Here is a 25,841-nt window from a genome sequence, read left to right on the forward strand (position 1 = left end):
TTAAATTGGGAGATTGTATATAAAAATTCAAATTTCCAGCTTCTGTAGAGAAAAACAGAGGAAAAGCTCTAGCAACAGGGGCTTCCAGTTTCCGCCTGGCAACGACGCTCTGAGCTGAGTGGAGCTGCCCCCTCCACGGGGCGTGGCTGTCCTGTTTGCTGCCCCCCCCCCCCCCCCCCCCCCCGTAACACCCTACTCTCCTGCCTGCTCGCCTGCTCTGGGGACATTCACATTTGTGACCCATGACCTTAGCAGTGCCTCTGAGTGGTAGCCAGCCTGCTCGTGGCCATGTAAATGTGCACGTTTTCCTGGGACTTGAGAGCATCCTGTAAAAGCCATCAGTATGCACTGTGCCAGGGCCGCATCTACAAAACTATCACCTGATTCCCACAGGAAGGACCCCCTCTCCTCCTCACACCCGAGGACCTCGGAGGGCTTCGGGGTGAATAAAGCCCAGCTTGGGTTTCCCCTTCCCAGCTGATTACACTCCTGGACTTGAGGAGATGACACCCCTGCCGGAGAAACCCCATCGCGTGGCTCCCCTGTGGTGGGACTCACGTCCCTGGCCGGCCAGTGCTCCCTTGTGTTCCCAAGAAGGGCCTCTCCAAGTCACAGCACAGCAAGGAATGTTCCCCTTTCTGCTTCCGGTTACTGCAGTTGCTCAGAGTGTCTGAGACACGCATAGAAAAGACAATGAGAACAACTTCCCAGCCGGCAGCCCCCTACTGGCCTCCTGGCCTTCAAGAGGAGTGCAAAGTTTTGAGGGAACTAGTGGAAAATGGATTCTTCCTCATGCAGCATCAGGGATACACGGAGTGACTACAGTATCCATTCTTTCACCCAGCAGACATTTTTTATGCACAAAAACAGGACCCTCAGATGTTCCCAAGCTGGTGAGGATTCCCACGTGCCAGCCCTGCGGAACAGGGTGGCGAGGGCTGGGATGGGGTGTCAGTGCAGGGGGGTCGCAGGGAGGGAGGATGCTTGGCGGCCCGCAGGAGGCAGCAGGGGCTTCTCAGAGGAGCCTGGAAGCCGTGCCAGGCATTTCGAGAGAACCCTGTGTGAACTAGAATATTGACACCAGGTGAGGGCAGCAGCCTGTGCAGAGGCTCCGAGGACAAAGCGTGACTCCAGGATCTTCAAGTGAGCCTCTAGGCTGGCTGTGTTGTTTTCCTTCCTTCCTCTGCTGTCTGAAGAGGTTGTGCTCTCCCGCCTTGTACCAGGTGTTGTACCGCATGCAGACGGACCATGGTACAGTAGCATGAGAGGCAAAAACCCAGTGGGAGGAAGGGGCGGCGACGTGGTCTCTGGGGCCTCTGCTTGCACTAAACTTCTGGCCTCGCCAGGTGCTCATAAACGTTTATCCCCTCTCGTGGTGGTTGTTGGTGCGGAAGCCCAGCCTTGGTGAGTCTGCTTTAAGGGGTGGGCTTCTGGGAAGAGAGTGGGCTTCTGAGAAGATGCTGCAGTCCAAGGCAACGTGGGGGTGCACATGGGCTGCAGAGCCCCTCATCCCAGAGCCCCGAGCTAAGAGACGCGGTAAACCTGCCCCAGTTCATTCCATGATCCGCTTTATGCCCCCAATGAAAGCCTTCCCGGGAAGTCAGAGCCTTCATGAGGTGCAGAAATACGCCCGCACTCCTGGGCTGGGATGCTGGGCCCCTCACCTCTGGAGGACCTCTTTATAGAGCCACCGGACCTCAGAGCAGGAGGGAGCAGTGTAGGTCCTTGAAGCACAGGAGGACCGGGCGGGTGAGGAGGAAAGGTATAAAGACCAGGTGAGCGTGGGCAGTAGTCCTGGGGCAGCAAGCAGTGAGGTGATGAGCTAGAGTTATCAGTCTTCTGGGAGCAGAATAGAGATTAACTACATGGTTAATGTAGTGTGATGTACATGCTTCTTGAGTGTGAGTTGAAGCAATCAGAGACGAGGCTCCAAATGCTGGCAGAGCCTGGACCAAGAAGAAAGCTTGGACTTCCATCCTGTGGGCAGTGGTGCACCCAGGAAGCGCCTTCAGCCAGAATCGTGGCGTATGAAGACACAAAGAAAGAGGGGGGTGGGGCGGGGCAGGGGATGTGTAAGCTGGAACTTTCAAGTCTAGGGCTGAGCAGAGCTGAGAGCCGTCTTCAGACATGAAGCCTGAATTGGGAGGAAGACAGAACTTCCATCTGGCTTCGGGAGACAGAGGCGCATCAGTCGTTCACATTTACAAAGAGGCGGACTTGACTCCTTCACGTCCTAAAGATGGGCGGGCAGCTGTGGTTGGCACAGACAGGTCACGTGGGGCTGCAGGGATCTCAGCCAGAAATATCGCGGGGAAGAGTCCTGCTCTAGGCATAACGTTGAACCAGATGGCTCCCATGTTTTCTCCCCAACCGAGATTCCAAGGTTTTGCAACTCTATAATTTTTAGGACTTTCTGGGATCCTCTGAATCTTTCCTGTCTGACCAGACTCTCAGCCCTATTGACTCCAAACCTGCTCTGGCCTCATACAGCCTGCAAGTGTAGGTGTGTCTGTGAGAGAAAGAGAGAGACAGAGACAGAGAGAGACAGAGACAGAGACTCACCATGAGATAAAGGCAAAGGACGGTGACTCGCCCCTTCTTTTGCAGAGTTGACAACAGAGCTTTTCTCCCCTGTGGACCTTAACCAAGTCATTGTCAACGGAAACCGATCCCTGCCCAGCCAGCAGCACTGGCTTTTCAAACACCTATTTTCGCTTCAGCAGGCAAATCTGTGGTGCCTTTCTCGTAAGTATCCTCAAACCTCATCCTCCTTCTTCTCCACCCTGTGGTCAGGCATCACAGGCCTAGTTTAACAACTCTTGAGACCCAGATATGATCAAATTCAATAGCATAACTCATGAATCACTTCAGTGTTAGTGTCATGAGTGATACAGGAGACAGGACATAACCCGTATCTTCAAGAAGCTAATCATGTAGTTAGTCTCTACTCTGCTCCCAGAACCTATCATCCACCCATCCATCCATCCATCCATCCATCCATTCATCCATCCATCCAACCATCCTTTACACAACAGGCATGTCCTATGTTGCGCATGTGCTATGTTCTAGGCCTTGTGTTTGACCTTGGGGATGAGAAAAAAAGGGTGAATCAGCCATACCCCTCCCCATCAGGGAGCTCACATGTACCAGACATGGGACTGGGAACAGAGGAAATTATTCACAGTGCCACGAAATTTTATATCCTGTGGCCTGTGGTCTGAGATCCTGACTGCCTCTGATATGGTCCTGGGCAGATCCAATGGAATTTTACTCTCTCTTCTCCCATACTGCTGAGTTTACAGCTGACCCCTTACCCTCTCGGACTCTGCTTTTGTTCAGAGCTGCACCGACTCCCTGTTTCATCACCACCCTCTCCCCAGCTGGCAGAACCCTGGTGTTTTTTCTTGGGCCTTCCAGACTGGACAGCCTCAACTGACCGGGGCCTCTTCCCTGCCTGGGAACAATCCCTGTGGGGCATTTCTTCCCGGAAGATCCTGTAGAGGTAACCCTCCCCTGCTGGCCTCCCAAGGACTAACACCCAGCTGCTCTCTCACCTGTAGGCTGTGTCCAGGAGCCCTCTTTCTGTCAGCTGGCAGAGGTAACAGACAGTGCACCCTTGTACTTCATCTGCACCCTCTACCCAGAGGCCCAGGTGTGTGACGATGTCATGGAGTCCAGTCCCAAGGGCTGCAGACTGATCCTGCCCCACAGGCCAAGTGCCCTCTTCCGGAAGAAAGGTGAGTGCTGGGTCAGATCAACCCAAACTGTGTTTTTAGTGGGCTGCTGGCTCTGTGGCTTTAGAAATATCCAGGTCAGTTCTTTTAAAAATAGACTTCCCTGGCAGTCCAGTTGTTAAGACTGTGTACTTCCACTGCAAGCGGTGAGGGTTCGATCCCTGGTCAGGGAACTAAGATGCTGTAAGCTGCATGGCATGGCCAAAAAAAAAAAAAAAGTATAAAAATAAACTTACCCAGGCTTCTTGTGGAGATGCAAAGGCATTTAGAAGTGCATCATATTGACTAGAGAGAATTATCTCACTCTGGAATCCCACTGCTCATAGCAATCGTGTTTAATGCATGGATGAGTTGGAATTTAATTGGCCGTTTATTATAGAAAATCCCAACAACTGTGGCTTCAAAAGGATAGAACATTAGTGACAGTATTTGGGTGTGCTGGGGGCAGGGGTTCACCTTGCACAGTCTCCATTTCTTCCATGAGGCTGTGATCTTTCATTTACTGTTCTGTCTTCTGTACTGGAGGCCTTTCTCAGGTGACCCTTGATTTTCCACTTAAATATAAGGGAGGAGCCCAGAAGCCAGTGGGGAAGCTCTGAGGGTGCGGTGGGAGCTTGTTGACTTTGTGTTTCTTTGTAGGATAATCTAGTTGGGCCACCCTTTGGAGAGCCCCTCACGTCCTCTGCCTAGGGCCTGCCTCTAGAGGAGTCTTGTAATCTCTGGCTTGGGGGCACGAGCCTAGCTGCTTGCGGTTTAGATGCCGAACAAGGTTGGAAAAAATCCCCCGGCTTCAGTGTGGTGCTCCCTCTGTTACAACTCAACCTGGAGCCCCCGCTGCCGCCCCCGAGAGAACCCGCCCTTCTGTGCTGGGAAGGGGCAGTCGTTGGATAAAAGAGGAGGGCCTCTGGAGACCTAATTGCTTCTTCAAAAGCTTTCCAGCCCCTTCTGTTCTGGCTCACTTTCATCCCAGTCATGCTGATACTTCAACCTTTTGGGAGTCCAGAAGCTGTGTGGGGCTGCTTCTTGGTTCTTCTGACAGGAAAGTTGAGAATTCAGCTTTCTTAGGTTTATTAGGTCAACTTTTACTCCTCTGTGTTTTTTCTAGCTTGCAAAATTTGTTGCTCTACCCCTCTGCTATTCTTTTTTGCCTTGTGGGTGTGTGCCTTTATAAGAATCCCTTCACTGTTATTTTAGTGAGATCGGGGTGGCAGCAGAGAGTAAGTACATGGGTTTATTTAGTACGCCATCTTAATCAGAAGCTTTCGGGATGGTTTGTGTTCCTTTGTCCCCCTATTTTTGTGGCTACATCGCATCTCTCCCTAAATAATATAACGTCTTTCTTCCTCTGTGTAGTTGTGCTGCAAGATAAAGTGAAGAATTTTTATACTCGCCTGCCATTCCGAAAGCTGACGGGGATTTCCATTAGAAACAAAGTGCCCATGTATAACAAATCCATTTCCAGTGGGTAAGCTGCTTCCATTCACCCCCGCCCCACGGATAATACTTATTATTAAGACCCTTCTATTTTCATGAAGACGGTGATCTGATATCAGTGAAAGGCACAAGCATAAAAAACTGTAAAACCCAAAGCAACGGGTGAAAAAGTAATAAGAAGCAATAAGTGACTCTATCTAAAAATTGTGGCTCAGCTCAGTTACTAACACTCAACGCAGCATTTAACCATGAACCTCTGGTCAGCTGATGGAAAAGGGAAACATTGACCCATGTTTTATCAATTAATACAAATTATCACGCATTGTAATGAAGTCGATCAGTGAGGTCTCCCTGTAATGCTTTCAGAATCTGGAGAGCAAGCCGAACGTTCACTAGGGCCACAGGCATATGAGGACTTTTTATTTATTTAATGTATTATTTTAAAAATGTATTCTGTTATCGATTTAGTTAGTTAGCTGTAATTTAGCTGTTTTCAATGAAGGTGATGTTTGTCTCCACTTCTGGTGATTCTGATGGGATCTCACCCATCAGAACCACCAGGAGGACTTTTTACAAACTGCTGTCCTGGTCCTACCCTGGACCTACTGAATCAGCATTTCCAGGGGGCTCAGGAATCTGAATTTTAACTAAACTTCCCGTGTTGAAGTCAGAATTTGAGAGTCATCTATGAACTGTTGATCTACGAAGTATTGTTGGTTTATGAAACTATGCCCTGCTGCTGGCATTTAAGATCTGCTTTTGGAAATGGAGATAAAAAGATGACATGGGATAGTCTGCTTTGAGGTCTGGCTGGGCACCGCCCATGCCGACAGGAAGGGGGACATGAAGCGGGGTGGGAAACAGGGATCAGCCTGACGCCGGTGCTGGGACAGGGGCTCCCTAGCAGAGCTTGTGCGTCTGGACTCAGGAAAGGGTCGCATTAGAGAGCAGGCCCCAGGAAGTCAGAGTGTCAGCAATTCAGCCTACCCTGTAGGTCCTGCCCAGTGCAAACCTTTAGGCCTGCTCTTTTTCCTCTTCTGCCAGCTTCTTTAAATGTGAACGACTGTGTGACATGGACCCGTGCTGCACCGGCTTTGGCTTCCTGAACGTTTCCCAATTAAAAGGTAACGATGATAACAACGTCCTTTGGTCTGCACACAGCACTTTACGGTCTAGAAAACACGTTCGCATCTACGGTCTGATCTGCTCCTCAGCACCTCCTCGTAGTGCAAGGGAAGGAGTGCTCCTCACTCACAGATGGGATGTGGGGGCTTGGAGAGGGGAGGCAGCTAATAAGCATGGTAGCTGGGACATGGCTCCTGGTTCCCGTGCCCGGTCAGCATTACACGGCACTTCTACTTGACCCAAGTATTCTTCCTGCCATGACTCACTTAGCTGTGTTCTGCTCACCTTTCAAGACCTGGGTCAGGCAGCTTGGTGGGGTAAACTTTGGATCCATCCATATGACCTGTATTTGAAACTTGATTCTGGACAAGCCACCTAATCTCTAAGCCTCGGTTTCCTCATCTGTAAATAGGGATAGAGATGTTACCCTCCCCCTAGGGCTGTGTGAGCACCAAGTGGCATGATGCAAACACAGCTCCAGCACAGCCCTGGGCACGTGATGGGCTGCTGATAGGTATGTGCTGTCTGCATCCGTGTGCTCTTGGATCAGAAGCTCAGTAAGGTAGCGGGCTTCTCATCTGTGTCTAAGATCATCCCTGGAATAGGGTGCTGCACCCTGAATGTCTGCTAAAGAATGAGTTTGCAGAATTTCTCTCATTCACTTAGAATCTTCCATCATGATCATTTCCCTGGTCCTGGTTATTTTCTGCTCCAGGAGGAGAGGTGACATGCCTAACTCTGAACAGCTTGGGACTTCAGACATGCAGCGAGGAAAACAGAGGAGCCTGGCGCATTCTGGACTGTGGCTCTCCTGACACTGAGGTCCGCACCTATCCCTTTGGATGGTACCAGAAGCCTGGTAAGTGACCTGCCCTGAACAGCTACATGGCATCGTTGGTTGACTGCTTCTCAACTGTGTATTAGGATGATGTCCTTAGCCCGGGGAGTAGATTAGTCAGGGTTCATTGGGCGTGAGCAACAGAGACAGCTTCTATTTAACTTAAGTGGAAAGGGAACATATTGAAAGTGTGCTTGTAGACTCAAAGGGAAGATGTCCAACTAGGTCTCAGCTCTATGGATGTATTCAGCAGGAGTGAATGGACAACCTCTTCAGTGTGACACTGTCTTCATCAGTCTGCTCCAGCGGGTCTTGGTAGATGTGTTCAAGCTTTAAATTTAAGGGGGAGAGTCTGGCCCAGCTTGGGCTATGAGTACAACCACTGCCAGCAGGTGGGGGAGTGGGGGAGGAGGCTTGCATGACAGTCCCTGCAAGAGTGTATGCATTGGGAGAGGAGGGTCCTCAGAGCATAAAGGTGCTGCTCTTGGATGCGGCGGGGGAGAAAACCAAAGATGTGCGCTCGACCAGGTCCCTTGGTTTTCTCATCTTGTCAGTTACTCAGGACATGGCACATGGTGGTCTCAGGGAGGGAAAGGGGATCCCTGGTGTACACCTGGTGATGTATATGGAGCTAGGATTTCAGGGCCAAGGCAGTGTTGGCTCAGCGTGGGGTTGCATCCCAGCACATTTTAGGAGCTCAGTTTGAAACTGGTGAATGAATGAATGAATGAATGATTGGTCTACATGGTGTATGGAGAAACTACTGGACTCAAATGAAGAGATAGTCATGTCCTCCCACTTCCTCAGTTCCCGCACCAGTAAAACAACGAGGGAGGCTCACTGTGGCCCTATCAGTGCTTACCTTCCGGGTGTTTATGGGCATGGGTACACATGGGGAACAGCAGGTGACTGCACAGAGACCAGACATCCTCACCCTGCGTCCTGGAAGCCAATTCGCACAGATGTCCTAGATACAGAAAGGTCAAAAACCCATCTTAGTAGGAGTCCAGGGAAGATGCTGAGCTGAGCTTCCGTGCCTCTAGCCTCTCCCATTAGTGGCTTCCTCCTTAGTTTCAGAGTCAATATAGGGTGGGTGCTGGCCCTGGCCTGGCCACGATGAAGAGTAGCCTCTGCTCACTGCAACAAGAGAAAGCTTGTGTGCAGCAACGAAGACCCAACGCAGCCAAGAAACAAAATAAATTAAAAAAAAAAAAAAAAAAAAAAAGATGAGGAGAGTGTGGTGTAGAAAGTGGAAGTTATTTGACCCAAACCACATAGCCAGTGAGAAGCAGAGTCAGGTTGCAACCCCAGCTCTGACGACTCCAAACTTCACTCTTCCCCTTTACACGCCGCCTCCAGGTGGGTCCCCCATGTCCCATGAGTCACTGGATGTGAAACTGTCTAGACGCATTGTCTGACTGGTTTTCCCTACGCTCAACGCCACTGACTACACAAGCAATTGACCAATAAGTTGAAAAAAAAAAAACTGACTAATAAACTAATACATGAAACCAGGGGTAGGTTGGCCTCTCGTTCCAGAGCCACGTCCAACCCGAGAGGCTTGGGATGGGGTCCTTGGTGGAATCTGGTCCTTGACTCTCGCTCATGAGCTACTAATCCCCGAGACAGTCTGTGGCCTTCAGAGTTGATTGTTACCAGGCTGAAAGGAATCTTCCCTGGGGTGTCCACCTTGAGCATCCTGTGACCTGATCTGAGTTCACTCGGCTTATGACTCTTAGCATCTTGAATTGTTTTAAGAAAAGCATCAAGCGTGGATGATGGAATAGCCTCAGTGGGTTGCTATCTAGGGGGAGGGGATGTACCATGTAGAGGAGGCTTTAACTACCTCACGGGGTGGGGAGAGGGAACGCTGCCTAGGACGGTGGCCCCGCAGGAGATCCAATGCCACCTCTGGGTATTTAGGGCCTTCAGAACTGAACTCTCACCCTGCAATGCCTCCTTGCCCATCTGTCCTTCCACACCTCTTCCCAACTCCTCACCCCACCAAAGGCTGGAAAATGTAATTTTTCATCTTTCTATCACTCAGGGAAGAGTTGGGTAAAAAGAAGTTAAGGAATAATTCATTTGTTCAGAAATATGGGAATCAGACCAGAGTCTTACGACATCTTGGCAGGAGCTGGCAAGGAAAAGAACCCAAGGTGCTTATTGTGCCAACTCTTTCTATCTGCTCTGTTTCTTTTTATCCAACTGCACAGACCACTAACTTTTTCCAACATATATCCTGTGGGGTCAAGCTGGGGACTCAGGAGTTCTGATCAGGAAGTACAGGGCAGGGAAATACAGATTCATTCAACAGCACTGACCGAGCATCATTCTTGCCTGGGGGCCTCTGGTTTTACAAATCCAGCCCCTATTCATTGAACGGGATGCCAAGACCTTTATAAGCGTTATCTCACCTAATCCTCACAGCCACTGTTAGCTGAGGTTCAGGGAGGTTAAGTCACTTGCCCAAGCTCACACATAGCAGGTAAAAGACAGAATTTGGGCCCAGAATTTTTGGACCTAGTCAGGAAGAACTGGGTCTAAATAACCAGCTGTAGAACCACATTACATGGCTATACTCAGCCATGTGCCATATTCACTATGTTGGATGGCTGAGCATGAATGAAAAATGATTCCTGTCCTCCAGGCGCTCACAGCATGAGGAGGAGTTACAGACTGTAAATAAATATGCCATCCTAGCTCTGGAATGCTCATGTCGTACGTCTAGAAGTTTTGAAACTTTATTGAGTGTCCATATTGGGTCATACACTGTGCTGGACACTGGGAGATGTAAGATTAATAAGATGTAATCATTCTTTTTAGATGCTCACATCCTAGTGAAGCAGGTGTGGGCGTATATGATTAACTGCAGCATCATAGGCTCAGTACTGGAACAGTCATATGCATGAAGTGCTGTGGGGATGCGGAAACAAGAAATTAATTCTGCCTCAGAGTGGTGGAAATCCATTACTAAAAGCCTCCTACAGGCCCTCCTTCATGCTTCAGGGACCACCTTCTGCAGGCTCTGGCCCGCTGGCCTAGAGCTGCCCAAGCAGGAGGGTTTTCACCCCGCATGCTGCCTGCTTTCAGTGTTTGGGTGAGCAGGAGGAAAATTAAAAAATGCTAAAACAGCATCAATCTCTAAGGACCCCTGGGTTGAAAACACCCTGGGATGCTTGTGGCTTATGGCCACTGTGGTGTGAGTGGCTCTGAATTCCCCATTTCAGAAGAACGGAAGGAAAAGGGCCAGCTGTCAGAGGGTTTTGGTGACCTGGTGTGACTTGGCTCTCCAACAGAGCAGAACCAGGTCCTCACAGGTCTGTCTTTTCCCCTTATGTCATCTTCATCAGAAGCGGGCTGTGGGGTAGGTCTTAAGACTTGGAGGGTGATTTCCTCAGACCCAGGCAGAGGAAAGGAATCTTACTCAGGGAAACTAGTTCGATAAATTAGGCCATTCTCCCCACTGGGTCACATTGACCCAGGACAAAATCACTTAAAAAAAAAAAAAAGATTTATTTATTTATTTATTTATATTAGCTGCATTGGGTCTTTGTTGCTACACACAGGCTTTCTGTAGTTGCGGCGAGCAGGGGCTACTTTTCGCTGTGGTGCACGGGCTTCTCATTGCTGTGGCTTCTCTTGTTGTGGAGCACAGGCTCTAGGCACACAGGCTCAATAGTTGTGGCTCACAGGCTCTAGAGCACAGGCTCAGTAGTTGTGGTGCACGGGCTTAGTTGCTTTGTGGCATGTGGGATGTTCCTGGAGCAGGGATCGAACCCCATCCCCTGCATTGGCAGGTGGATTCTTAACCACTGTGCCACCAGGGAAGTCCCCCAGATCATCTTTGGATTCGTGATATATTTTGAACCAAAACGTACTCATCTTCTGGATTCTGAACCTTAGATGGCCGTGTATTCCATTTTCTGTAGTAGACAAAACTTCACCCGTGTAACGCTGGAAAATCCTAACAAGGCAAGCTGACATTGTAGTTTCTTTCCCTGCATCCTTATCTTTGTGTTAGATAATCACACACGATCGTAGGAAGTAAGGCCCCTGAAGGGCCAGGGAAGGCTGCACAGAGAGGGCCTGAGCCTTGAACGATGACCTCTCCATCAGCACCTGCACAGGAGTTGCGGACTTTTTACAAAGGAATTCTTGCAAAGAATTTCCATAATAGCCTTTGCCCTTTCTTCCAATCCGTGGCTTGGTCATATACTGGTATCTATGCTGAGTGATGAGCATGGACCCTTTACTTGACTCCAGGCTGAGAGCCAGACCCACAACATGTAATACAGATCCTATTTCTGAAGAACTACACTGAGGAAGGGCTATTTGTTGAGCTCCTACTACGTGTCAAACACCTGAAATCACCAGGGGCAGAAGGTCCTCCCCAGAAGGGTTTAGCCTGCCTGGGGAGGCTGAAGTGAGAGACATGGACATCTCTCAGGCACTTACTGATGTCAGAAACAATGCTCCAGTGCTCTCCCGGCATTCACTTACCACCCCTGTGGGGTTGGTACTCTCTTATCCCCTCACCAGGAGGTAATTATTCCTTCTGTATCAGAGAACTACTCAGCCCTGTGGCTTATGTTACGGTGGGGGGATCCACGCGGGCTTCTGGAGCGTGAAAGGGGAGCAAGGAATTCTGTTCTACAAGGGATTATGCAGAAGCCACTCTGGGGAGAATTTGGACATAGATAAAGGAGAGCCGGGTGAAGGGTGCAGCGACCACTGCGAAAGTATAGTGCATGGGGTGGCCGTGGTCCTGCCCTGCAGCCCCCGGGGCCTCAGAGACCTGCATTTGGGCAACATACCCCTGGCACCGGGCTGTGTTCTCAGAACAAAAGTGGAAGTTGAGTCTCCTAGGATGCAGGAGAGACACGAACCTACGGCAAAGAGTGCCCAGAGGGCCCCCAGAGAGCCTGTGGCTTTGTGCTTTCTGACCTCTGTCCATAGTGAACAGAAAGTTCCACTGGTCTGAGCACAGAACTGAGAGGCCCAGGCTGAGCAATTGTGGATGCAAATGAGGCTGTTCACAGCCCCTTCCCGGCAGCAGGACCCAAAGAGGAAGCGTCTAAGCAACGAGGGTGGGAGTGCAGGGGGAAGAGGGCTGCTCTTCGGTCCAGCTGCCCTGGAGCTCAGGGCTGCCTGGAATGGGTGGCCTCTGAGCCACTGGTGCCTGCTGCTCTCGGAGGAGAAGTGAGCTGCCATTCTCTCTGCAGCTGTGCGTGGCCTGCAAGTGGGGCAGGGTCTTTGTTTACAAAGTCAGATGAGGCTTCTAAAAAAAACAATCGAAGCCTCACACTTCCTCTCTTCTTCTACTAAGCAAATGTACGTGGACCCTGTAGCTATTCTAGATATGGGAATAACTTGGAGAGGAAATGACTGGCTCTTCTAATTATGCCTCTCTGCAGCCCACATAGAAACCACCACACGTAGGAGACTTTACTGTGGAACCCGTTCTTCATCAACACTCACATCCCCTCAAGAGCATCCGCTGTTTACTTAGCATGGAGTCGGCTCCAGGTCTAGGCTAGTGTTTCGTAGGCAACATCTGATGAGGTTGGGTCTGTCCTTACCCCCATGCTCTGCTGTGCTGACATTGTTACAGCTGGGGAGGGTGGGGGAGGCTCTGATTTGTAGTTCTGTATCAGTTGCCACTTTCCATGGTGTAAATACTCCAGCCACGGCCCATTTCAAACCACTAGCTTGATGTCGCTGAAAGCGGAGTTGTGAAGAAGCAGAGGGTTACCGTCCACTTGTTTACCAAGCATAAGTCAGGGAGCAACTCACTTAAGGTTGCACAGTACACTTCTCTGTAGGGGGTTCCCCAGGGACAGACCGAGTGCCTCCCAGGAACTGAGGGTATTGAAGTTTTCAGTGCCCCGGGGGCCCAGGGAAGCTGAGAAAGTTCAGGGCTCAGCTATTCCTTACAGTAAAGAAGGTCCCACCCAGAGGGCTGACAGCACCCTGTCAGGAAACACTGATGGAGGATAAGAAAGAGTAAGCAGAGCAGCAGCAGCAGCAGGACTAGGTGATTCATGCCTGGCTGAGATGTGTGCATAGTAACTCTGCCTGTGCACGCGCGGCAGGTCGCCTCACTGTTCCCACGGCATTAGAACTATATAGCTTCCAGTGTTTCATTAGTGTTGTATAAGTGTTTCCTTTGCAAACCGAGCTTACTTTGACTTTCCAGCTAAATTTCCAGAAGCAGAATGACTGGGTCCAAGGGTGTGGACATCTGAATGCCCTTGTTATAGATTCGTCAATTTGTTCTCTGAAGACTGTGTTGACTCTCAGGGTCTTTGCTCTGAGAAAGCAAAGATGGACATTTAAATAAACGCACTGGCTCCCCAGGTGTGGTGGGGCTTGGCGGGTGCTTCTGAGTCATTCTGAGTTTTGTGGGAGGAGCTCACAGAATGTTGGGTGACAGAAGCCTTAGCTTGGCGACCCTCAGAGTGAGTCCCTGGACCACCAGGGTCAGCATCACCTGGGAACCTGTTAGAAATGCCGGATCTCAGACCCCAGCCCACACCTGCTGCACCAGACCCTCTGGGGATGGGGCCCGTGTGGTGTGCACCACCAAGCCCTCCAGCGGATGCTAATGTCTGCTGAAGGCTGGAAAACCAGGGCCGTAGAATGATGGCCGGGAGCAGGTGCTTCTAGGCAGATGGAGACAAGCAGGAGAGACACACAGCAGCTGGAGGCTCTAGAACTCGGGGAGGCTGGGTCGAGGCGTGTCTGACCAAAGTGAGGAAGGCAGCAGAGGGAGCGGGATGGGAGGCGACCTGAACTGGGACTTTGGGGACCAGAACAGAGCATGACTCTGACTTGAGGCTTTTCATGGAGGCAGACACGGCCAAGAGTCAATGACAAGGGTGTATCACTATGAAAGGGCAATAGCAAGACTGAATCGTGGCCAGCATTTATTGAGCGCTTACTGTATGCCCAAAGCTTTACATACACCAACTCATCTAAGCCTCACAACCCTGAAAGAGGTACTGTCATCACCCCCATTTTACAGAGAAGGAAACCGAGGAGAGGGAGGTGAAGTAACCTACTCAAGGTAGCACAGAGGAAAGTGGCCAAGCCGATCTCACCCGGGGTCACTGAACTTTGACCCTGGGCCCCACCCTTGACCCTTGACCGCTAGCATGCTACACTATAGCTCAGAGAGGGAGAAGATCTGGCAGCACCCCCAGCTTGGGCCATAGGGAGAAAAGGATGCTGAGGCTTTGAAGATTTCAATTTGTTCAGTGAGGGGATAAGTAGCACTGATGGTCACCTATTAGGTGTGCGTGGTTTCTCATGTAATTCTGATGACATTCTCATGTACCAAAGCCGAAACTGGATATAGAAGAAGCCAGATAACTCGTCTATCTGCCCTGCTTCTAAGAGGCATATGGAAGTTCGAGCCCAGGTCTGCCTGCCCTCCTGATCCAGGCTCCGCCCGCCCACCAGGCTGCCTGCTGTGCATAGCTGCTGTCTAGCGAGCTTTCACCCCGTGCCTGGCCCTACACTACCTCCCGTCACGCTCACAGCTATTCTCAGTGTAGATATTATCATCCCCATTGTACAGATTTGGAAACTGAGGCCCAGAGAGGCTAAGCGCCTCCCCTGAGTGAGTCAGTTAAGCAATGGCGGTGGGTATTTCACTTGTTTGCCACGTGTCTCCGGGTGTCTATCTCTGGAACATGGCAGGTCTGCACTTATTCACCCCCAGCTTCGGAAAACAATGTGAAAGTGATGAGTGCTGTGTGTCACTCATAGATGAAGCAGTGAGAGCAGGAGTGAGGTCCCCTGCTGCAGCGTCTGTGAGGCAGGGGCATGATGGAGCCTCCCCTGCCTGGGCCTTGAGGGAGGGTGGCCCAGAGAAGAGAACCCAGCCCGCCTGCCGCAAGCATGTGGCACCAGGTTGGTTTAAGCCCCTGAGATGTCAGGACGTCCCTTCAGCACAGCCTAGGCCGTCCTAACCACGCAGGGATGGGGCCGGGCCCCGTGGGCCCTCTCTCTGCCTTCCAAGTTTGACTTTACTGTCACCAAGTTGGACCTCTATTCCTGTCTTTCAGGACTCAATGATCTAAAGGATAAAAAGAGTTAAAAGCCTGCCTTTGTCTTCTTTTCAGCTGCCCAAAATGATGTGCCCAGTTTTTGCCCTTCAGTGGCCCTGCCTGTCCTCACAGAGAATGGTAAGTTCATTGTCTTCTTAATCTCTCCGAGGCGACGCCCCTTCATCTTCCTCCTCGCTTTGTCCAGACGTTTATAGCTCACGTGACCCCTTCACATTCATGAACTCAAGGTCCTCTCAGTCACACACATGCCAAGAGAGGGCAAATACCAGACCACATCCACTTCACAGACAAGGAAACGGACTCACAGCAATTAAATAACTCGGCCAAAGAATTCAGCCAACTGGAAGCAGCGTGGGATGGGAGCGCTGTCCTCTCTGGATGTTCATTCTAAGGTCTGTTTCACCCTGTGGCGTAATGACTAGGCCTGCACAACTCTGGGGCCATGTCCGGAATAGCGGCGTTTGTGGCCCCAAAGTGGAGGAAGTCAGCTCCTCTACGTGCAGAGGAGTCACGGCTCGGAGCCCCCGGTGCCCTGGGCGGCACGGTGACGTCTAAGGCCGGGCACTGGCCCCGGGCCCAGCGGCGTGACCTGGGCTGAGGTTGCTGTCCCCTCCTACACGTGGCGCCGTCCCCCGCACGCAGGCCCTGTCTGGCAGCAGGAAGTGCGAGGCAGTGGGCGCCGTGGGGCCTCGCTGGGCGGGGCGAGGCGGGAGTGGGCAGAGGCCAGCGTGGGCTTTGCTGCATGTCCCTTTTCTGCCTGCCCTTGGTCAGGAAATGAGAGGCCCTCGTCATTCCTGTCCTGTGACCTGATGTCTGAGGGGCGCTGGACGTCTGTCATTACGGTCCTGGCTGAAGGGACAGAATGCAGCTCGTGTAGGAGGGAATCATTTGTAGTCAAGGCTGGGCTGAGAGTATAAGTATCCTCAACCATGTTGTCACTTCCTTCCCTCAGGTAAAAGAGCTGGCTTCCTGTGTAGTTTTTTTCCTGAACATTCTATACAGAATATCAGTGTCTAAGCACGTAAAGATTTCGTGTCTGGGACACTTGATCTTCCCATCAACCTCAAGAGGCAGGTCCTATTTTCCTATTTGTTAATTACAGAAAATTCAAACAGTGCTGAAATGCAGAAGGAAAAATCACAGAGTTATTTAGACGTTAGTCCATGTCAGTTAATAGATCGGTTTATTTCCTAATCTCCTGAGACTTCTCTGTATGGAAAAGTAGTTGTAATCTCTCTACAATGTCACATGTTTTGTTTTTACCTAATATTGCATCATGTGTATACTTCCAAACTGTCATATTCGTCTAAACCATGCATACACGCGTGCGATATTCATTCATTCATCTATGTTCTTACCCTTAAAACGCTCCTAATCTGGTGATGAAGAAACAAAGACAGTGCAGTGATCAGCCACTGTTGTCACGTCATCCTACTGGCTAGACATGCTGCAGTTCACTAAGTCATCCCTCTATTTCTGGGCATCTGATTGTTTCTGACTCTTTGCTATTATGAAAATACCACAAGAATACCCTGGTACATAAAGCTCTTTCCAACGTCCAGATTATCTCCTGGGGCACATTCTCCAAAGCAGAATTACTGGGTTTGAAAACACGAGATTTTAAGACTCTAGATCTATGTTGCCAAATTAGTCCCAAACAGTTGTTTGTAGTTGCAGACTTACTAGCAGTGAATCAAAGTTTTTTTTTTTTTTTCCATCACGTGCATAGAATCCTTAAGTATTACCACTAAAAAATATCATTTATTAAATTTACAAATAAAGAAAACTTTGATATCTCATGTCAAATGCATACTGTGAGGTAGGAATCAATCAAGGCATAAACTTCTTCAGGTTTGTGATTTCCCGATGCTTCTGGTCTGTTTTTACTACGATTTGTGTTACTGAGATTTGAATTATCAACAAAAGAAAAAAAGGTGTAGAATTCCACATCTCCCTTCACACACGTACAAAGTCTGTGGATCTGACTAGATGTTTTAAAGGCGGAATGAGATGTCACGGTATTTTCACATGTGCCTTTGACGAGTGTGATTTGAAAGCGGGAGAGATGGGGGGCCGACGTTCCATCTGTACTTAGAGCTCCCGAGCTGGAGTGAAGAGTGAACATGTGCCTTTGATGTTGGTCAGAGGGAGGACATCATTCTGCCTTCAGGGTGTTGGTATGTCTCTGTGATTCTGACATGGGTTGTGTGTGCGTGTGTGTGTGGGCGTGTGGCACACCTGCATGTATACACCAAGCATACGTAAAACCCTCATCTTTATGCACTTTTTATTCAGGGAGAAAAGGAAGTATTTTTTAAATATCAAACATTTCATAAATCATTTAATGCTCCAAAGAAAGTTAAGTTGTAACCAGGTCTGTTTTTCAAACAAGGAGACGGAGGCTGTTAGGTTAAATGACAAAGTTGGGATGGGAACCCACACGTATCTGGCCCCCCTCAGAGTTAGATGAGAACATTTGGTTTGAGCTTCTGGAAAGAGTGACAGAGATGGACTTCCCAGTCCCACACGTGTTGGGAGACCTGACGTCTTGGCCTTGTTTCTTTTATGAGCTTGGGTGTGTAAGCTGCCCATTCGAAGCCTCTTTGAAAAGGGGATTCGGATGCGCTGATTGGTTGGTGGGGGATGGTGACGCTGAAGGTGACTTGTGAGATCTCAGGGGCCTGTCTTAGGTACATACTGTGTGCTGGAGACCACGCTAAGCACTTGGTTTACGTTGCTCCAGAGAAGGCATCTAACACGTGAACAGCAGGAGTTCGTCAAATGGGTGTTTCAGAAAGTCTTTCCAAAGAGAACCTTTTGCATGTGCAAAGGCCCAGGGGTACAAACCAGCCTGAGGCATCCAGACATTTGAAGCAGTTCAGGGTGGTGGGCCGAGGGCTGTCAGTGGGATGAGGCGGACGATGACGGGCAGAGAAATGCTGTAGTTTCCATGTGGAGCCGGTGTGGGACTTCATAGTGGGTTTGGAACTAGACCTTGGCAAGCTCTTTTGGGAGTGCTAGGGCAGGCACGAACAGAGTAGCGTGTCATGGCAGAACAGATCATCTTTCACTTCACTTTAATTCAGTTCGGTGAAGATGTATTTTGGACAGAGGATTCTGAAATGTCACTTATGTTCCAGTCAAGGTGTTGTGCTGGGGTTGGGGGTCTTGATCACACCTTCTAATGATGAGAAAGGCACAGGAAGAAAGAATTCAAGGAGAGGAGCCACTTACCACAGTGAAGTCACTTCCAGGGGCAGTGGGAGCCTGGGGAAGCCGCCCCCAGATGCACCGCAGACAGTCAGCGAAAGCACCACATCATGGCGAGTCTGCACCATAAAGGCCAGCGTGCATTTGTCAGATGGCCAGGAGGGGACAGGGGGCGTCCTGGGCAGAGGGCAGTGCATGGACAGAATCCTAGGGCCTGCGTTAGCACGGCACACGCAGGGAAATACAGGTAGCTCAGGGCTGCAGGGCCAGCAGAGAGGTGGGACGGGGACAGAGCCACACATTCGAGTGCCTTGGGTACCACAAATCCTTGCAGGTTTTAAGCAGATCCATAACGAACTTTAAAATGACTCAAACGCTCTCCCTTTGGGCTGTGCTGGAGATGCACTGGTGCATGAACAAGCTAGGCCTTTTGAGAAAATGAGGACGATTGTGTCATCTGTGTATAGTGTGCCATTTTACTTTCTTTAGGGAAACTGTATGTTTTTTCAAACAGGAAAAACAGTGAAGATGCTATTTCTTCATAAGAGAAAATGTCCACTGCTTCTTAAAAGACCCATGACAACCAGTCCAAAGCGATGCTCAGGGTTAGCGTGAGTGGTCTTTGCAGACATTGGAGCTTGCCTGTAGGATGACCACTATTCTCCCCGCTCCTGCGGGCCAAACATGGGGTCTTCCAAGGGCTAATTCCCAGGATAATTGACATGTCGTTCATCATCCACTGTTTCAGAAGCTCTTCTCTTAGAGGTGCCACTGAAACAAATCGAGTATTTAGATTGCAAGCCAGAGAAAGACACAGATGTGAGTCTTTAAAAAATACTGTACCTGTACTCCAAATTCATTTCATTTGTGGAACTTCAAAATACCCTTTAGAAAATGCCCAGCCCTGGACTGTGAGCACAGGTTGCTAACAGCAGATGGAGGCTGCGGGTGAGGCTGCAGGTGAGAGGGTGCAGGTCGCAGCTGAGAAAGATGCCTGGTGAAGGGTTTGCCCTGCTCCTTCCCCAGCCTGGAGCTCAGTGACAGCGACAAGCCTGAATTCAGGGTAGATGGAGATAGAAGTGGCCACACCAACAGTCTTTTTTGGGACACGTGATCTGTAGGTAATCAACTTTGTCTGCTTTGCCTCCTTTCCTGGCTGTGCCACGGGGTTGATGGAATTCAGTTGATCTTTTCTGCAAATGTTTTCCATTAAGCTGGAGACAAAGTCATGTGATCCAAAAAAATGCCAGCACTGGCAGGGAGTGTGCGTGTCATCTAATTGAGGGAAACATCAGGGGTTCTGGTGTAGCGATGGGCTTTGAAGTCCGTCTGCCCAGCTTCCAATCCTGCTCCATCACTTAACCACTGGGTACTCTAGGACCAAATTCCTCAGCCTCCTGATGCCTCCGTTGGCCTCTGTAAAATGAGGATGATGGTGAAATATAAGAAATATCAATCTGGTAGGCTTGTGTTGTAGAATAAAGTACAAGGCTCGGCACAGAACCTGATAAGAGTGGGCATTCAAGAAATGTGAGCAATAATTCCCAAGTCCAAACCCACATTTTTATAGAGGAGGAAACTGAGGCAGAGAGAGAGAGAGGTTCTCCCAAGTCACAGCCAGTTAAGGCCAGAGCTATAAAATCATGAATTTTTATATCCCTATATATTGAGTGACTAAATAGGTCAATTGCTATGCTAAATGCTTTCCATATTTTAATCCCCACAGTTGCCTTAGGTGGTGTGCACCCTTATGTCCGTTTTACAGATTTGGAAACTGAGGGTCAGAGAGGCCCAAGATCATATAATTAATGAATGGTAAGAGCTGGGATTCAAACACAATCTGAATCCAAACCCAGAGTCTCCCCGCTGAAGATTCTGACTGTTGCTGGTTGGGTTCCCCAGGAATCAGACTCTGAGTTCAGTATGCAGGTCATTTTTTAAGGGAATGGAATCCAGAGGGATGGGAGAAGGGAAGAGAGGGGCAGAGGGGGAACTTGAGCGTCGATGCAGTCTTAGCAGAGGCCTCCGCTGACCTCTAGAGATGCTGCGACGATCTTCAAAATTATTACTCCCTCACGTTGGTCACTCACGGATATGGGCTGCCCTTTTGGGGACCACTCTCCCTGCAGGGGGCTGTCAGGGGGGTTCTGTCTGCCAGCAGCCCTCCCAGCAGCCGGGGAAGAGCCCTTCATTCCTGAAGGGGGTCTGGGGAACATCACAACCTGCAGTCCAGGGACGTTATACTTTAATAATCTCATCTGGGGCGCATTTGAGGGTGGAATGGGAGCTATGAAAACTGTGCAGGCTGGCACCGTCGCCTGCCTGCTGTAGCCGTGAGTCTGGTGGTGCCTTAAACCACACAAGCCACTTCTTCATCCTTTTGGTCCTTGGACTGAAAGGGCCACATGAGCAGGTACTGACTCCAAAATTGCCTAATGTTTGTATAAAACTTAAATCTCCTTTCCACATATGCACCGAGCTGATGTGTGCCCATGCACAGACACAGACACAGATAGACACACACATCCACACAAACACACACTCTCTGGGCCTCACGGTGTATACTCTGTCCCTGCTTCACGGCAAGTGCTGTCCAGGAATAGACCCCATATCCCAGGGCCCGTCGAGGCAAGGCTGGCAGGCACGCCGTTTCCTACCTCCAGTCTGTCGAGAGTGCTGGCTCTAGTTAGTAGCTGCGTGCCCGGACCAGTGCGTGCAGCTGGGATGAACATCCGCCCCGGCCCCACGCTGCCTGGGTGGCTGTAACTGGCAGGGCTGAGTGGGCTCGGGGCACAGCCTCGCCTGTGGCAGCTCCCCTGGACTGCTTGCTCTGCTTCTCTGAGGCCCGGGGGCTGAGACGGAGGAACAGCTGGCAAACTGGGGTCACAGCCATGGCAGATCGAAGGAAACGGGGGCATGTGGGGAAACTGGCCCCCAGCTTAGAAGGCTTCACTTCTCTCTACAAGGCAGGAGAGAGCCTCCGGCCAGGTGGTGAGGTGCTGGGTTTGGGACACAGTTACGGTTTCTTCTGCCTAGGCTGCCACTCCCCTGTTCCTTCCCTTAGTCACTCAGCAAGTGTTTACTGAGCACTTACTCTGTGCTGGGCACTAGGTGCTGTGGCTACAGCAGTGAATGGAGCCTCAGAAAGCCCTGCCCTATGGAGCCTTGGTCCTAGTACATCTTCAGGGCTGGCTCCTCCTCTGCTCTGAGCTAACATCACCTCCTTGGAGAGACCCCCAACCACCCCCATCAAAGCAGCCTCTTCAGCACTCTCTACCCCTTCCCCTTGCTTTGTTGTGTTCATGTTTTTTTGTGATGAAATCTTCTCACTTGTTTACTTCTTGAGTATTTGTTTGCCCTTCTCTAAAAAGGACGGCGCACAGGGCAGGGACTTTATCTGGCTTGTTCACTGCTATATTTTTCTCCTCTTAGAAGCTTGACTGGTACACAGTCAGTTCTCAGGAAGTAGTTGCCAAATGAATGAATATATTTTTCTTGCTTGCTTGCTAGATTTCATTGCTCCAAAGGGCAGATATTTTGTAATTCATGGTTTGATCCTAAACACTTAGCAAAGTGTCTAGTAGACTCTCAATCTTATTTATAATTGTTTGTTTTTTTAAAAAAGAAAAAAATATAAATATTTACCTTGCTCTAGTTTAGTGCTTAAAATGAATAGTGATTCAAGTAATGTTTGTTGAAAGAATGAATAAATAAAGGAATGAATAAATCAATGAATGGTAACCACATGAACGGATTGGAAAACGAGAGACACAGAATCCTATCTTTGCCACTCCTTAGGTATGTGAACTTGACCAATTTAAAGGATACTTGTGAGTGTCAATTGTCTCACCTATAAAATGGAGATGATGATGTTTTCAAAGAGGTTGTTATTAAGCTTGAAAGGTATATTATATGTAAATTTGCTGCACCCAATGCCTGGTGAAGATTGGTTGTATTGGAATAGCTAGATGAGGTCAAGCACTGCCAGTTCTAAGGGATCCTTCTCTCAGGTCATTTTTGTCAATGCTGCCCCTGCAATTGTACAGTATACAACCTGTGCAGCTGCACATAGTGAGCCTGGGAGGCACTTATTAATGTTTGCTGAATAATTGTGTCTTAAACCTTTGTTAGATCTTAGAGGCTGGAGAAAACAAAGGCTTTACCTTGATAACTTCCTCCCCAGACAATGCCAGTTTTGTACATGATCTGTCAAGGATTTATTTGCCCGATTGAGTTGAAGGGAGTGAGAGCCAAGAACAAAATATGCCAACCTAGGCACTGCCTTCTTTTTTAATACAATATTTTTCCCAAGAGCAGTCATATTTTAACAAGTGAGTGAACCAGAAAGATTTTATTTTTAAGAGTGGAAATTCAGATGACTTGATGAGCATTTGGGGGAAATATTTTAGATGGGTTACCCTTCCTAGGCCCCCTCTAATCATTCCATGTAGCTGACATGGATTAAACCATCCCTGAATGCAATCCATCAGCAGTGGTAGATTTCCTTTAGTATTATAGATTATAATAATTTTACCTGTTGATTAAAAAAGTTAATACTATGTTACCAATGGCAACACAGTTTATTTTAATTAAAATTTTTTTTAATGATCCTTTGGTCATTCTTCATTGATTTTTTTCCCCCACTGTTGAGTCTTCTCTGAATTCTCTGGCCTCTTCGGTGGAACTGAATTCAATTTATCAAGGAAGCAATTGCCTTCTCTCCCCCATGGGCACAGTTCAGAAGCCGAGAGGAGCCTAGCACAGAAGAGAGCGAAGGAGGGCTTCAGTACAGACAGGGCATCTGGCATCATTGGAGGGGCAGTGGGGATGAGGTGCGAGGGCACAGGGTCAGAGGATGGAGGAAGAAGGCATCGCTGTCCTGCTGTGATGGAGTGAGGTGGAGAAGCTGACCTCCGCACGGGTGGAGCAGTCAAGCATATTGCAGGTTCCTTCGCTGTCTCAGGAGGGGAGCTTAAATGGCTCTAAGTTTCTCTTTAAGTTTTCTATTTTGGTAATTCTAATGATTAGCTCAGTTAGGCTTTAAGGTGTGGTTTTTTTTTTTTTTTCTTCTGTTTTTGTAATAACTTACCCACAGGCAAGCAGGAGGCTCTTGGCAGATGTTTTTAGAGGCAGAAGCAGTGAAGCAGAGAGACCTTGGCATTGGGCGGATCTGGGTTTCAATTCCAGTTCTATTCCTACTTTGTGTAACCAGGGCCAATCACCTCACTGCTCTGAGCCTCGGGTCCCTTGAGGCAGAGTTTTCATAGTATCATCTACATCCACAGTTGCTGTGAGACGTGGGTGAAAGTGTGTAGGGCATATGCTTAGTGTGATACCTAACGCGTCTAGTGAGTGAGTGGCAGCAGCAGCGGCTCCTACCCCCACAGTGACTGCAGAGGCAGAGGGTGGGAGTGCAGTGTTGCCCACCTGGGTTCAAACCAGCTCTGTGACCTTGTACAAGTTACCTACAGGCCACTGAGAGGTCAAGATGGCCTCTGTCGCATGCTCTCGCTCCATGTCGCTAGGGAAGCCTCTGCATTATTGGAGTGATGCAGCTCATGTTGGTTCTCATGAGCATCTGTGCCTCTGAATTTCTGCAGTTTCCCCCAGCTCCCCAGGATCACTCAAGAAAGAGTGATGACCCTGAGAAAGAGGAGTCAGATGCTTTCAGTAACCCACTTACCATGCCATCTCCCAGATAGCCTTTGTATGTGGGTGGAATTTGGGAAGTTCCACTTGCTAGGAGTCAAACTTCCTAGAGAGAAACCAGATTCAATGTGAGCCTTCGAATTTCCACTGGGAATTTTGCTTGTGATACATTTGGTGGTTTGCCATGAGGACATGGATGGAGTATAGCTCCAAGTCTGGTTTCATGCGTATGCTTTTTTCTTAGACATTTTTCTAGAAGTGTCTTTGAAGTTAGTGATGTAAAAGATGGTTACTTACCAACCACAAGCTCATAACCTCAACAGACGCTGGTCCATTTCAGATGTCTTTGAAAACCCCTGCCTGAGATGTACATGCCACTAAAAGGAACAAATTTATGAGTCTGGGGTTGAGCCATGGAGAGAAATGGGCAGCTGTAGTGGGGCGGGGATTGGGAGGGGGCAGTCTGGGTCAAGTCCTTGGCTTGCCAGTCATGAGCTGAGATGTTAGCCATGTTATTCCCCACTTCTGAGCTTCAGTTTAGTCCCTTGTAAAATAGTAATAGTAATACAATTAATGCGCAGGTTGATGTCATTATTAAACATCCCAGTGTAAATGAAAGTGTTTCACAAACTGGAATGCACCACATAAAAGTGAGATATTATGAAATCAAATGCCCCCCATTTGTTTCCTATGTGATTAATTGATCAACTACTTGATTTATTCAACAATTATATACTGACGTCTTATGCTATGTGAATAATTATAGTGTTAATCTTTATAGAGATGAAAAAAGAATGTGTATCCCATTTCTCCTTTATTAATCAAGGAGCTTTGTTCATTCCCTCATTAATTACATATTTATGGACTGGGCAGTTCCTGCAAAATTGTAATGTTGTTAATTCTGTTTAGCACGCAGAATCCTAGAGCCCTTAATAAATGTCAGCTACACTGATGTTACTCTTTCTATCGTTAATATTTTTTATATGCTATTATGATAGGTCTTGGAGAAGTAATGCAAACTAAGGCAGAGTCTTTGATCTCAAGAAGCTCAAAATTTGTTTTTAATTTTTACCTTTTTATTGGAGCATAATTGCTTTATAATATTGTGTTAGTTTCTGCTGTACAACAAAGTGAATCGGCTACATGTATACATGTATCCCCTCCCTCTTGAGCCTCCCTCCCACCCTCCCTATCCCACCCCTTTAGGTCTTCACAAAGCGTCAAGCTGATCTCCCTGTGCTCTGTAGCAGCTTCCCACTAGCTATCTATTTTACATTTGGTGGTGTGTATATGTCGATTCTACTCTCTCACTACATCCCAGCTTCCCCTCTCCCCCACCCCCCACCCTGCCACATCCTCAAGTCCGTTCTCTACATCTGCATCTCTATTCCTGCCCTGCCACTAGGTTCATCAGTACCATTTTTCTAGATTCCATGTATATGCGTTAGCATATGGAATTTGTTTTTCTCTTTCTGACTTACTTCACTCTGCATGACAGACTCTAGGTCCGTCTACCTCACTACAAATAACTCAACTTCGTTCCTTTTTTTGGCTGAGTAATATTCCATTGTATATGTCTGGCACATCAAGAAGCTCATAATTTTAACAGAGAAAAAAGCATAAGTGAGTTGCGATGCAGCATATTAGTGGGACACTAGACATGTTTATAAGATACTTAGAGCAGAAGAAAAACCACTGGGCAGTGGTGGAGGAAGGAGTCTTAGAAAGGTTTCCAAGGAAGCGACATCTGAGTTGGGGTTTGAAGGATGAGATGAG

At 48.8% G+C, this 25,841-nt stretch overlaps 1 protein-coding gene across 2 annotated transcripts in view; it reads left to right on the top strand.

Moving 5' to 3' along the window:
• The window catches only part of TG (thyroglobulin), a 238,538-nt gene that overhangs the window by 86,118 nt on the left and 126,579 nt on the right, over positions 1 to 25,841 (top strand). For both annotated transcript variants that reach the window (XM_057735105.1, XM_057735107.1), the window contains 6 exons: positions 2,608 to 2,745; positions 3,561 to 3,737; positions 5,088 to 5,199; positions 6,213 to 6,292; positions 7,009 to 7,152; positions 15,261 to 15,323. In XM_057735105.1, the coding sequence (XP_057591088.1) occupies positions 2,608 to 2,745; positions 3,561 to 3,737; positions 5,088 to 5,199; positions 6,213 to 6,292; positions 7,009 to 7,152; positions 15,261 to 15,323 (714 nt within the window). The remainder of the gene's footprint in view (positions 1 to 2,607; positions 2,746 to 3,560; positions 3,738 to 5,087; positions 5,200 to 6,212; positions 6,293 to 7,008; positions 7,153 to 15,260; positions 15,324 to 25,841) is intronic.

The sequence above is a fragment of the Hippopotamus amphibius genome, chromosome 5 (genome assembly GCF_030028045.1).
Source record: "Hippopotamus amphibius kiboko isolate mHipAmp2 chromosome 5, mHipAmp2.hap2, whole genome shotgun sequence".
NCBI lineage: Eukaryota > Metazoa > Chordata > Mammalia > Artiodactyla > Hippopotamidae > Hippopotamus > Hippopotamus amphibius.